Here is a 14,607-nt window from a genome sequence, read left to right as displayed (position 1 = left end):
TAACAAAGCTAGCTCCATCTAGGCTAGAATGGGGTACCCTCCCAGAGGCTAAGTCTAGGATCAAAGGAGAGCTAAGACCTCAAAGACCCTAGAAAAGGCAGGGGGCCGATTAGTTGAGCTGGGAGAAGCTGACAGACTGGGATAGAGAGACACAAAAATCATGGGTTACAGCCCCTCGAGTGTCAACCATGTCCTTGTTTGAGAGTGGGTGAACTGCAGAAATCCACTCCAGGAGAGGGAAAGGCGTGAGGCCTGCCACCTGCAGGAGTTGCATTCATGAGACTCAAAGAAGGGACAGTAGTCCATAACCATTACAGCTTGCACATCTAAATGCCTGATGATTTTTAACAAGAGTTGGGCATGTACAAGGAAAGCAGAATCAGGCCTACTATTGTCTCTAATACAGATTTATCATTTCGTGTGTACAAGTCTTCTCACAGTGCAGAAACGAATCTGCTGCTTGAACAGAACTGTGCTGAAAACTCTGGAAAATTATTTTTAACTCACTTCAAAAGAAAAGTTTAGAGGCATTTTAAGCGAGAGAAACAATGCTGAAGAGACAAAGTTAAAGAAATGACACTACTGTCATCATGTGACGATGCAAGTTCTCACGTCTTTGATAATGCCCTAAATGAAGGATTAGAGGAAAGAGGGCAGGAGGAGGGCAGAAAATTGAGTTATTTAACTTAAAAAATAAAAAAAGGCATCTCCGCTTTCACTGGCAGTAGAATAACTGGAGGGGAAATCTTGAAAAGTAGTAGTATCTAATAGAGGCAGGATCATGATTCTTGCCCTTAGTGCTAGTACTAATTTCTGAGCTAGTATCATGGTCCTGCCGTGCCAGCTTTAGCTATAGAAACACTTAACAGTAGATTTCATGGAGATTAGTGAGTAAATATTTTCTCTGCAGATTGGAGGGCAAGGGGAAGGTCACACTCCTCCTGTTTTAAAACTAGTTGATTTTTTAAATTAAAAAAGAGGGGCAGATTACAGGAGTGAGTTATGGAGCGGGTGCAGTGGGCACAGTGCATGGGAATACGTGGTCTCCACTGCTACTCCATGAAACAAGGTATTTTGGATGTTGTGGGTGAAGGAAAGGACCAGGAGTCAAGAATGAGTGCGTGTTGGAAATAGGTACGCTACACTAGCACTGAACCCCATTAGCATGATAGAGTTATGAACAGAAAATATGTGAGATTTGTTCTGGAAAAAAGGAAGCTAGTCATGCAGGGATAACACACATATTGAATGTAAGGGTGAATCTAGAAGGCCTTACTGAAAGGTGCAGACAAAGTTAGATAGCAGTATGCACTGTGATATAGATACAAAAAAGGCCAGTGAAATCTGTGAGAACGTGCTCAGAGACAATACATCACAAAAAGAGTCACTCCTGGTGCACCTGTTCAATTCCAGGAATAACAGTTCCAGAAAGATATTGACAAACTCAAGGGAGTTCAGAGAAGAACAACAAAAGCGATCATGGGAATAGAGGAAATTGCTTGAAATGAAAGATAATTAAATATGTATAGCAATGCTAAGCAATGTTTGGAGCTACGGGAATAACATGATTAGACCTTTCAAATATTTCTTGACCCACATATTATATATGAATGAGTGTGTGTATATATGTACGCTTAGACAAAAAGGGGGAGAAATTAGCATAGTATATCAGCGTATAACCAGGAGTTGTGCAGGGGTCCAGGGAAACAATTTAGAAAAGAATTAGGCTCAGTGCCAAGAAAACCAGCTTGACAGAGGCATGTATCAGACTGTAGAATAGTCTACGAAGTGGGGTGCAAGTCTCATCCCATGGTGCTTTTACAAGTAGAATGGACAAAACACTAGAAGATGAATTGTAGGGAACAGCCCTGTCTTGGCAGGAGGATGGACCAAATGATCCAACAGGCCTTTTTTTACCATGAATCATAGAAGATTAGGGTTGGAAGAGACCTCAGGAGATCATCTAATCCAACCCCCTGCTCAAAGCAGGACCACCTCTTATCATTACCATGAACTCTTATCATAAATGTTAGTGTCTATACCCAGTCATATTTTGTTTCAAGTACTGATCTTGCCCCAGTTAGTCATAAAGTGATATCAGCAGTAAGGTTACTATAAAAAATGACTATGCTTAACAACAACAAAGAGAGAGAGAGAGAAAATGAATTACTGGCTGCTCTCTGACATGATTAACACAAGAGTACCTTTAAAAACTGAATCTTGCTTTGTGCATTAATCACTCATATGCCTCAGAACTGTATTCACCCAAAGAAACACTGAATCTTGCTTTGTGCATTAATCACTCATATGTCTCAGAACTGTATTCACCCAAAGAAAACACTTTCTTGGCATTATACGGAACATATTACAATATCATGGATGCCATAACCTTTTCATTGTGTGAGGTATCCTCTTAAGACCATACTATTTTAGTATCATGGTAGTTGCTTTATAGAGAACAGTATATGGGTCTTTTCATCTCTAACTTGTATTTCAATGGAACTACTGGCATAGCAAGGGACTATTCACTTCAAGTAAGAGTGGAAGAATCAGAACCTTAAGGTTTTGCAAGGTCAAGCCTGTAGTATTTACCCAGTGCGGGTGGCTATATCAAATAATTTGAACTTTTATTTATAGGCCACACTAACCTGATAGCTGTGACAGCATTCTGAAGTCTGGCTCTGTGCTTTGGACTCAATTGAAGTAATTTAAAACAATGCAGGGACTTTCAAGATCAGAACACAGAGAGTGACACAAAACTAGTCTCCATCAGAGATATTGTTATAATATGTAAACGCTCAAAAGAACAACAGCACGAAAGGACACCATTAGTTTGAAACAAATATATTTTAAAAAAGAAAAAAAAAAAGTGTTTCCTTTCCCATTTTACAAATGACTCTCTAAGATGTTAAAAAATTTTAAACTACTTTCAATTTAAAAATTTGTTCTTTTTTTTATTTATGCTCCTTACCTATCTTGTAGCTCGAGCACTTAGATTAAAAATTAGGGATTCTCATTTTTTCTCAGTATTACAGGCCTCCTCTTAATAAAGCAATTGCATGGCATCTCTCTGTTAATGATGTAAGCATGGAATAGTGAAGTATTTATGTATATTTAACTCTTTGTCGTCACAGGTATTTTCACATTTGAAAAAAAAAATACTGTCTGCTTTGGCTTTTCACTCCCCCCCCCCCATCGCTCATAGTTCTGTTTACTGTTTCCCTTGCACATTAGTTTCTTTCTTTCCCCATTATCTACTACCACATGAGCCTCTTTTCTTCCGCATGCTTTCCCCCCTTCTAGCCATTCCTCTCTAAGTACAATTCCAATCCCACAGGCAGTTCTGATACTACAGATGACTTCCCCACATCTCATTGCTAACTCTGGTCCCAAAGAACAACCCGTTTCCTCTACTTATGCAGCAGCAGACTTGCAGATGTTTTTATTGAAGTCCAGGCTGCTCTTTGCAGTTAAGATCCTGTGGATCTTTACAAGCAACTGGAAACAGGTAGGAGCCAGCACAGGATCGGTCAGCTCTCCGCAGACCACCAGCATTGCTCCATTAGTCAAACTGTTCTCAGAATAGTTTCCAATATTCTTATTGTTATCTCCTCATCAATTTCACTTTTAGATTCTTGTACATTCCTAACGCTGCAGTGGCCAAGTTAAAAACAAATATTCGTCTGCAGTTTTGTAACATTTATTTCTACATGGTGGGGAGGAAAAACATACATGAGACAAGTCTATTGGTTGATAAACACAAAACCTAGATTTCAGAGCAAAATTTGCTTTTAAATGTTATTTTTAAAACCTCATATGCTCCATCCTCCAAAACCTCCATGTTTCTTGTTAGGCTGCTTTTTAAAGAGCGGATCTTTAAATTTTGAGCTCTAATCCTGCAAGGAGCTCCATGGGTAGACCCCCACAGAAGCCAATGAGAGCACGCAGTCTGCCTGAGCAGAGCTGTACTGACTTCAATGGAGGCCCACCTGCATGGAGCAACTTGTAGGGTAGTGATGAGGGTGCAGAAAGAAAGGAAGAGATTTTTCTGAACTACTTTAGGTATGGGCTTGTCGTTAGCATCCACTGTTAGCTTAAGAGTTTGAAGTTTTGAAATGCAGCTTATTAACATTGATAACTATGTCAGGAAGACACAAGAGACAAACAAATTTGGTACATGAGCTCTAAGTTGATGCACATGAATCCACTTGCACCAAGACTGAATTTTGTTTCACATCTTTAAAGGGTGGGTCCCACCAAATATTACATCCTCAGAGACCTCACATCTCAAGCTGTGTAATCAATTAGAGAGAAAAAGAATAAACACTTTGAGAATAAAAAATAATTACCAACTTACCAAAAGAGTATTCTCAAAATATTTGCTACTAATAATACTAAACACACATAGGTTGAAAAGCCCTCTGCATTCTGTGTCCTTTTGATGTCTCTGTACTGGGGGATGTATGGCACCACACCTCCAAATACCATTGCACCAGCTGCACCCCAGGAAACCAGCTGGTGCATTGGAACCACCAGCCACTCCAAGCCATCTGCCTCCATGCCAGGCAAAACAAAGCTGTGCAGCACCAGGGCAACCACTGGCAAGGGATTCCCTTTCACTGTTTCTTCGGACTTAGTTGATTTTAATCATACACAGTCCTGCCGGTGCAATGTATTGCCATGCTTCCCTCATCCCTTGAACAGCCGTAACCTAAAAAAAAAAAAAAAGAGAGGAAGTGGGAGGGAAATGTAAATATATCATCTGACAACAGGAATTCAAGCCCCACAGGCCTATGTTCAGGTCAGAGCCACAACCTCCAGTGTCGCAAGTTAGCCCGGGACAGCCAAAGTGGTCAAACCTATGGAGTTGTATGGTCCATGACTAGAACTCCCAGGTGCTACAGTAATACAAATAAATAAATACATGCAACACAGCTTGTGTCCAACCTCATTTGATTTCCAATATTAATAGAAAGCATTTCCTGCTGTTTACTTCATTATTTATATAAAATTAGTGCCAGTGGCGTAGCTATAATGTGCAAATGGTGCACTTGCACAAGGGGCCATGAGGCTATTCAGGAACAAACACAGGTGAGGGCAATCAGGGAAGTGGGAGACAGAGTGGAGGTAAAAGAACCTGGGGGAGGGAGAAAATTGGATCCAGCCTGGGGGAGTTGAGGGCAAGACTGAAGGAGGAGGATTGGGGAGAGCTGGGAGCACTGGATCAGAACTGGTGGAGAGTGAGAGGAGGCTGTGGGTCTGTAGGGGGAGCATGAGGCAACTGAAGGGAAGTTAAGCAAGAGGTCAAGGTGGGAGCTATGGGAACAGGGGAGGTAGAGGGGGCTGGAGACTAGATTGGGGCTGGGGAGACCTAGGGAACAAGGGGGCTGGGAATAGGGCTGTGGGGGAGTTAAAGCAGAGTGTATTTTGGAATCAGGATGAGGGGGGGGTCCCCTGAATTATTCTTGCACTAGGGTGCTCTGGGCAGGGCTTCCCAGAGGATTCCGGGGGCCTGGGGCCGTTGGCGGCAGGCGGCTCCGGTGGACCTCCCGCAGGCGTGCCTGCGGAGGGTCCGCTGGTCCCGTGGCTCCGGTGGAGCATCCACAGGCATGCCTGCAGGAGGTCCACCGGAGCCGCGGGACCAGCAAGCGGCAGGACGCCCCCCGTGCGGCGAAATTCTAGAGCCGGCCCTGTTCGGAGGTGGGGGGCCCTTCTGTTCTCGGACCCGCCGCCGAAGTGCCCCAAAGACCCATGGTGGGGGCCCTCCGCCAGCAAATTACTGCCAAAGCGGGACCCCGCTGCCGAAGTGCAGCCCACTCTTCGGTGGTAATTCAGTGGCGGGGGACCCCTGCCGCGGGTCTTCGGGGCACTTCGGCGCCGGGTCCCGGAACAGAAGGGCCCCCCACAGCTGAATTACCGCCAAAGACCGGGTTGCACTTCAGCGGCAGGTCCCGCTTCGGCGGTAATTCGCTGGTGGGGGTCCTTCCCCCCAGAGCAGAAGGACCCCCCCGCCGGCAAAGACCAGGAGCGGAAGCTCTGGGGCCCGGCCCCACAAGAGTTTTCCGGGCCCCCTGGAGCAAGTGAAGGACCCCGCTCCAGGGACCCCGAAAAACTCTCGTGGGGGCCCCTGCAGAGCCCGGGGCAAATTGCCCCTCTTGCCCCCCCGCCGGCCCTGGCTCTGGGGCCTTGTTAAATCAGTGTGTAATGCTTATGAAAGAGAGTGACTTGACAGCCCTGGATGGAGACTGATATCCTTTAACAACAAAATAAGTAGAGCACAAACAGCAGCAGGACAAGTTTTTCTACATGGCTGTGTCAATGTGCCTCAGTACTGATCTGGAAGGACCAACTCTAGCAGTGAGAAAGTTCAGACTCTGTGGTTCATTCAGTGCCTATCAAGTAGCACAGTGGATCTCAACCAGGGGTACATATACCCCTGGGGGTACACAGAGGTCATCCAAAGGGTACATCAACTCATCTAGATATTTGCCTGGTTTTAAAACAGGCTACATAAAAAGCACTAGCAACATTAGTACAAACTAAACATTTCATACAGACAAAATGAGAAAGGGAGCAATTTTTCAGCAACAGTCTGCTGTGACACCTTTGTACGTTTATGTCTCATTTTGTAAGCAAGAAATTTTTAATTGCGGTGAAATTTGGGGATCCACTGGACAAATCCAACTCCTCAAAGGGGTACAGTAGTCTGGAAAGCTTGAGAACCACAGGTGTAGCAGTGTAAATGATATGAACACTCCTCCTTTGGAAGCTGGATCAATGGCATTTCACATAGACCACAAGGCTAGAATACATAGTTTTTGTGGTCTAGACCTCCACATTAAAGACGAGGGTCCCTGTGATCTGTTCTATTTTTTCACACATATTGTGCAACCTTCAAACTTGGAGCAAGCTGCCAACACAACTCTCACTTTGGTAGAGCCTGGGAACCCAGGGCAGGACAGAGAGGCCAGAAAGAGCTTGGAGACAAATACGAATCTCCACTACCCTACTAATGATTACATTTGGGGAAGTGAAGATAGAAGAGAAGTGAAACAAAGCAACGGGAAAGAATTACTCTTAGGAACCAAAACAATGACAAATATTGCCAAAGGGCTATGATGAGGCTTCTCCTTAGAAGCAGGAGCAACAAACCCCCAATTCCTTTTGTATGGTGGGAGGTATTTTTCAACCTAACACATACCCCAACACACCTATGGCTGAGACTCTGCTCCCGTCAGACTGGTCCTCCTCTTCACATTTTTAAGCCTTCGTTGTTTAGCAGAGAGCAGAAACTAAAGCCCCACGCTCCCTCGACACACACACACACTCCGTTCACGAGAGAACACGGCAGCACTTGTGTATATCAACAACAGTCACTCAGTCTACGGTGTAGTTACAAAAGCCTCCTTCCCCTCAGATCCTCTCCCTTCCCGGGGAAGTGACTTCGGCTCTGGAGACAGCGATTGCTGGGTCTGCAAGACTGCCCTGACTCCAGAGAGCTCCTCCGCCCCCAGAGGGCAGCATGGCTAGGGGGCTGCTCCTTTAAACCCCGTCCCGGACTGCAGTCTTTTGGAACCGACCCCCTGCGAGTCCCCACCCCCGGTTTCGTCTTACCGTGGGTCTGTTCCCCTCCAGAGCACTAGTGACGCGTCGGGGGGTGGTCACCAGCGCCGGGCCCCGGTGGTCCCTCCAGGGCCACACATCTCTGGGTGCTGCTGCTCCCGCAGCTCCTGCCACTGCTGCCAAGCCTGCACCCCCCGCGCCTGCAGCTCCTGCCTCCCGGGCGGCTCAGGTGACATTAACCAGCAGCAGCGGCAGGACCTCAGGGCTGCTTCTGTGACGTCACAATGACCAGCAGCGCCTCCGTCAATGAAGGGAAAGGCCCACCCTCTGACTCAGCGTCTGTTTCCGCTGGGTCCTAGCGGGCACCGGATCCCTTCCCAGAGCGAGGTGGTGTTCCAGGAGATGCGTGGGGTGCAGGCCACAGCCGCGGGGAACCGACTTAGAGCAGCTCTGCAAGAACAGGGCGCACACTGCCCGTGCCAGTCTCTTTATTTACAAGGCTGTGCGGGGCCCATACAGAATGAATGGGGTAGGAGAGTACAAACTTCTGAGTGAGATTTGCAATGGCTCCTTGTAACACACCCAGCAACATCTGCTGCCATCATAACAAGGAGACGCTTTAGAAAGTGCATCTAAATGAACCAGATTAATATAAATAATTACTTGCTATTTACACGGTAGTGTTTTATTCTTGAAGAACTAAATTATTCTTTAAACTGGCACTGTGCTTGGTCTGTTCAAGACACAAAATACAGACAGTCCCTGCCCCCAAAAGTTTACAATCAAAGACCTCAATAATTGTAATTTTTTTCTACTGCAGTAGTGCCTAGTCACAGACCTGAACCCCTGTGTGGTAGATACAAACGCAAAACAAAAAGAAAACTTATTCCATCTAGGCTAGGGTTGGCAAGCAATTAAAAAAATAGTGATTAATCGCACGATCAAAAAAATTAGTTGTGAGTAATCGCATGATTAATCGCACTGTTAATAATAGAATACTATTTATTTAAATACTTCTGGATGTTTTCCACATGTTCAAATATTGATTTCAATTACAACACAGAATACAAAATGTGCAGTGCTCACTTTATTTTAATTACAAATATTTGCACTGTAAAAACAAAATAGTATTGTTCAATTAACCTAATACAAGTGCTGTAGTGCAATTTCTTTATCATGAAAGTTGAACTTAAAAATGTAGAATTATGTACAAAAAATAACTGCACTCAAAAATAATGTAAAACTTTAAAGTCCACTTGGTCCTACTTTTTGTTCAGCCAATTGCTCAGACAAATAAGTTTGTTTACCTTTGCAACAGATAATGCTGCTCGCTTCTTGTTTATGTCACCCAAAAGTGACATTGGCACTGTTGTAGCCAGTGTCGCAATATATTTATGTACCAGATGCGCTAGGGATTCATATGTCCATTCATGCTTCAACCATCATTCCAGCGGACAGGCATCCATGCTGATGACAGTTCTGCTCGATAATGATCCAAAGCAGTGCAAACTGACACATGTTCATTTTCATCATCTGAATCAGATACCAACAACAGAAGGTGGATTTTCTTTTTCCTTTTTTGGTGGTGGTGGTTTGGGTTCTGTAGTTTCCACATCGGAATGTTGCTCTTTTAAGACTTCTGAAAGCATGCTCCACTCCTCGTCCCTCTCAGATTTTGGAAGTCACTTCATATTTTTAAATCTTGGGTCAAGTGCTGTAGCTACCTTTAGAAATCTCTCATTTGTACCTTCTTTTCGTTTTGTCAAATTTGAAAGTATTCTTAAAATGAACATGTGCTGGGTCATCATCCAAGACTGCTATAACATGAAATATATGGCAGAATGTGGGTAAAACAGAGCAGGAGACATACAATTCTCCCCCAAGAAGTTCAGTCACAAATTTAATTAACACATTATTTTTTTTAATTAGAGTCATCAGCATGGAAGCATGTCTTCTGAAATAGTGGCTGAAGCATGAAGGGGCATATGAATGTTTAGCACATCTGGCAAGTAAATACCTTGCAATATCGGCTACAAAAGTGCCATGTGAACACCTGTTCTCACTTTCAGGTGGTACTATAAATAAGAAGTAGGACTGAGTGGACTTGTAGGCTTAAAGTTTTACATTGTTTTGGTTTTGAGTGCAGTTATATAACAAAAAATATATATATTTGTAAGTAGTAATTTCAAGATAAAGAGATTGCACTAAAGTACTTCTATGAGGTGAATTGAAAAATACAATTTTTATCATTTTCATGGTTCAAATATTTGTAATCAAAAATAATATAAAGCGAGAACTGTATATGTTGTATCTGTGTTGTGATTGAAATCAATATATTTGAAAATGTAGAAAAACATCCAAAATATTTAATAAATTTAAATTGGCATTCTATTGTTTTACAGTGCAATTAACACTGCGATTAATCATGACTGAGTTAATCACAGGTTTCAGAGTAGCAGCTGTGTTAGTTTGTGGCCACAAAAAGAACGAGAGTACTTGTGGCACCTTAGAAACTAACAAATTTATTTGAGCATTAGCTTTCGTGGGCTACAACCCACTTCATCAGATGCATAGAATGGAACATATAGCAAGGAGATATATATACATACAGAGAACATGAAAAGGGGGGGGTTGTCCTACCCACTCTAAGAGGCTAATTAATTAAGATGAGCTATAATTAGCAAGAGAGAGAGAGAGAGAGAGAGAAGTGATAATCAAGATAGCCTATTTCAGACGCTTTGACAACAAGGTGTGAGGATACTTAACATGGGGAAATAGATTCATGTGAGTTAAATGTGATTTATTGACTGTCCAGGCAGATGCATCTCCCACATGGAGCTTGATTTAAGTCATTGGGCCTACTCAAGTAAGCAATGCTCATACTTTTTGTTTGGAAGATCAGGATCTAAGCAAGACAGAAGCATTAGCAAGCCCAAAGGAGAGAATGATTCAGACTTTTATTTTAAATTATTACTGTTCACTCCATTTTTTGTGGACATCAGATATAATGATGTTGTGTACAAACATTATTGAACCTTAAATTTTATCATCCTCACTATACATATGAGGAAACTCAGGCAGAAAAAGCTGAGGTTGCACAGTATCTCTAAAAAAATTAGACTCATGCCCTGGTAGAGTTCCTTTCATCTTTTCTCACTATTTTTAGAGACTGTCCCAGATTTGGGTCCCATGCCTCTAATTTTCCTTTCTGGAGAATTGAGAGAAATAGCCATGCTTCCTACATTTACTATGGCTTATATAACAACTGTTATCCCTTGTGTGTTGCCTCAACCAGCGGTGGGGGGGGGAGGGGAGGGGAGAGAGAGTGTGTGTGTGTGTGTGTGTGTGTGTGTGTAAAAGTAAATAACTATAGCCTACAGTGCCCCGAGGATATGTTCTTCAACATAATTAGATTTTTTTTTTAACCAAAGCAGGGGAGAAAGGGTTCTTTTGTGAAAATTTTGAAACTTTTTTTCAATCAAAAAACATTAATTCAGCTTTATTTTTAATAAGTGTTTCATCGAAACTAGGCCCCAAGGATGTGGAAGAATGTGTCTGAATCAGAACTAAAAGGGGCTTGGTCTGAGTGGAAGCTAGGTGCTAAACTGAGCCTCTAAATAAGTGATTGTGTTTGATTTAAATAAGATGGAAGTTTATTCATGTAAATGTAAAAGTCATTGCACCACTATTTTGGTTTTCTCTTCCAGACTCCTGCCTTAAGATCCCTATTGTGGTCTCAGTTATACTGCATTTTTACTGACTCCTGCTTTTGCCATAGGTAACCATAAATTAAATCATCATAAATTAAATATGAGTTTTCTACACCTGAGTTTTGGGTACAATTGTCTATGTATCAACAACCATAAAGGTTTGTGGTGAACTTTGGAAGTTAGGACAGTGAAATATATAAAATGCCTGGAAGGGCTCAGGTCAATGTCTGAATAGTTACATCATGGTGCCACTTTTGGTTGGTTGTTTGGTTTGTTTTTTCAAAGTGTGGCGGACTCAGGGATGTGTGCAGGAATAAAAATTTGATGGCTTTTGGAGGGGCACGTTCTGTGCCCCTGCCGCGCCCCTGGGGCTGAAAGAGTTTGCTCTTCCCCTGGGGCCGGAGTTCTGTGTCCCTACCAATTATTTGGGGGCTGTGCCCCTGCTTGCACTCACTTGTGCACATCTCTGGGCAGAATGTAGCAGTTGTGTCCATATTATTAGTTTTTGCAGAGTATTACCACTCCATCCATTCTCACAAAGTGGATTTTCTGGCATTAAAATCAGCAGTAGCACACAAACTACAGGCCTATTTCTGTGGAATAGAGCTTCAGGTCAGACTGGACAAAAGACAACTGGCTATTAGCTACTGTTAAGTGGATGCTACTGGACAGAGATTATTAGCTGCCATGACATCTATGTGTTTAGCTTTCTGTCAGCATCCTTGTCAGACAATCAGTGGCCCCAGTGGCTTGTGAATATGACCCCATCTTCAACACATTAAGAAGAAAGATGTGTTTTGAAGTACTTTCTGATGGCACAGCTATGTGCTAACAGCCCTGCTTGGATACAAAACCCTCTGCTGCAAGTCCAACTTCAGCCAGGGTGTTAGGGCACACCTCCATCATAAGACGATGGTCTGGTTTATTTCAGGGGAGGAGGAGGAGGCGGAGGCAGAGGTGAGCTGGGGTGGCAGGATGGAGCAGGGAGCTGCTGGTGGGTGCTAAGCACCCACCAATTTTTCCCGGTGGGTGCTCCAGCCCCAGAGCACCCACGAAGTCGGCACCTATAGTAGATGTCTCTGTTTTACTTGTGAGTCTTCCTGTATACTTTGTCGCAACCCTAAACCTTTGCTCAAGTCGTCGGCCTGGCCAATTGTCGGTCAGAGCAAAGCTGTGCCCAGATAAGCCGGAGCCGTATACAGTAATGCAAGTGTATTATGAACAAAGGAATAGCATGCCAGATGCCGCCCCTGTAAGCCATATATAGACATGCAAGCCTGTCTAGGACAAAGAAGTAGCGTGCCGTGTGCACCCTCTGCTGACGTAGGAGGCTCCAACCCGGAACCTGGAAGGCGATGGAGCTAGGGGTCAATCCGATGCTGACATATGTAATGGGAAACCAATCCGAAATCGACATGAGTAAAAGCCCCCAGACAAAACTGTAGCCTGTGCAAGATCAGTAGGAGTCCCCACGTCTCAGCTGAGAGGTCTGATGACCCTCTTAGCCAAGGAACCCCTCCGTTTTTGCCGGCTCGTGTCATATCATATAAACAAAGCCACGCCCCCTAATTTGCTACGTACTTGGTGTCTATGCTGCTGGTCTGTTACATCTGGAGTGTGGTATATATATTGTAACTTCTGCAAGCAGCCTGCGTTTGCTAACCCACCCCTGTCTCTACCCCCCTTATTTTGTTTCTGTCTGCTATTTTATTAAGGTTAAGTTTGTTTTTATAACTTGTTTTATTGCCTCGTCGTTATCTCCCTTCTTCTGCTTTCTGCTTGCTGTTTCATTCTGTGTATAAGGAAGACGGTTACCTTTGCTTTTATAGCCTGTTCTTTTGTTTCGCTTTCCCTTTTTGTATTAAAAAAAAGTGTATAGTCTAAGTAAATAAGAGCTATTACTAATAAGTTACTTTCCCTAGCCCAAAGTGTAACTATCCCTGCTAAATAAACAGTCATTTGGCTTTAAATTCACTTTTATTGTGTCTCATTGTTCCTCCCCCATTAAAACACTACTCGAACCTTACGTGTCGCAGACATACGTGTGTGCTGGCAAGCGGGTAATGAAGTCTTACAGGGACATGTGATCATGTCACCTGAACTGGAATCCATCTTTAACCTGGTGCTTTTCCATTGAGAAGGGCGGGGTGGGAACCCAGAGGGACAAAGGATTCCCCCCTTATGCAAAAGATATATGTAAGTGGGTGAAACAGAGAAAAGAGGGCAGCCATCATTAAAAATCCCCTAGCTACCACCTGAGCTGGAACAAGGGCTCTACAGGGGAAAGGATTGTGCCCAGACTAGGAAGGTGTCCAGTCTGTGAATTAAACTTATTGAAACATCTCTGAGGATGAGATTTTATCTGTATTCAGTTTTATTACTGTATTAGACTTAGATTTGTGTGTTCTATTTTATTTTACTTAGTACGTAAGAACATAAGAACGGCCGTACTGGGTCAGACCAAAGGTCCATCTAGCCCAGTATCTGTCTACCGACAGTGGCCAATGCCAGGTGCCCCAGAGGCAGTGAACTCTCACTCACTCACTCATGCCCGTCACCCCAATCGGGATATGGGCCGCCAACAACAGATCTCCAGAGTCCTCTATCCTGGGCCATTCATTCTAACTGGTTCCAGATATAGCCCATTTTTTTGCTATCAGCCTGAAGGTCAAGTCACCAGGTGTTTCTTGGACGTCCTCTTTTCCGCTTGCCTTGGGGGTTGCACTGCAGTGCCTGTCTGGTGATGTTTGTTGGCTGCTTGCGTAGTGTATGTCCTATCCAACCCCACCTTCTCCTTCTGATTTCTTCCTCTGCTGGGAGTTGACAGGTCCTCTCCAAGAGGTGGATGTTACTGATGGTGTCTGGCCGGTGGATCTGGAGAATCCTTCTGAGGCAGCTATTTATGAAGGTCTGGATCTTCCTGATGGTTGTTTTGGTTGTCCTCCAGGTTTTAGCTCCATACAGTAGGACTGATTTCACATTGGAGTTGAACAGTCAAATTTTTGTTGCCAAAGACAGCTCTCTAGAGCTCCAGATGTTCTTGAGCTGTAAGAAGGCTGCTCTTGCCTTACCAATCCTTACTTTGATGTCTGCACCTGTGCCACCCTGCTGGTCGATGATACTACCTAGGTAGGTGAAGGACTGCACTTCTTCCAGGGGGCTTCCATTCAGTGCAACTGGGTCATTGCTAGTGGAGAGTTAGTGAAGCTAACAGTCAATGATCAAGTGATCTCTCTCCTGCCATCCATCTCCATCCTCTGATGAACAGAGGCTAGGGACACCATTCTTTACCCTTCCTGGCTAATAGCCATTTATGGACTTAACCACCATGAAT

The 14,607-nt window shown here is 43.9% G+C and overlaps 1 protein-coding gene across 3 annotated transcripts in view; it reads right to left on the bottom strand.

Moving 5' to 3' along the window:
* SLC66A2 (solute carrier family 66 member 2) overlaps positions 1 to 7,831 on the bottom strand; it is an 86,353-nt gene extending 78,522 nt beyond the window's left edge. For all 3 annotated transcript variants that reach the window (XM_050941855.1, XM_050941856.1, XM_050941857.1), the window contains exons 1-2: positions 7,615 to 7,831; positions 4,358 to 4,711 (exon numbers count right to left, since the gene is read on the bottom strand). In XM_050941855.1, coding sequence (XP_050797812.1) covers positions 4,358 to 4,560 — 203 coding nt within the window. In that variant the 5' untranslated portion in view covers positions 4,561 to 4,711; positions 7,615 to 7,831. The remainder of the gene's footprint in view (positions 1 to 4,357; positions 4,712 to 7,614) is intronic.
* Positions 7,832 to 14,607: the final 6,776 nt, after the last annotated feature.

This window comes from Gopherus flavomarginatus, chromosome 2, assembly GCF_025201925.1.
Source record: "Gopherus flavomarginatus isolate rGopFla2 chromosome 2, rGopFla2.mat.asm, whole genome shotgun sequence".
NCBI classification, from domain to species: domain Eukaryota; kingdom Metazoa; phylum Chordata; order Testudines; family Testudinidae; genus Gopherus; species Gopherus flavomarginatus.
This window is presented reverse-complemented; position numbering and strand designations above follow the sequence as displayed.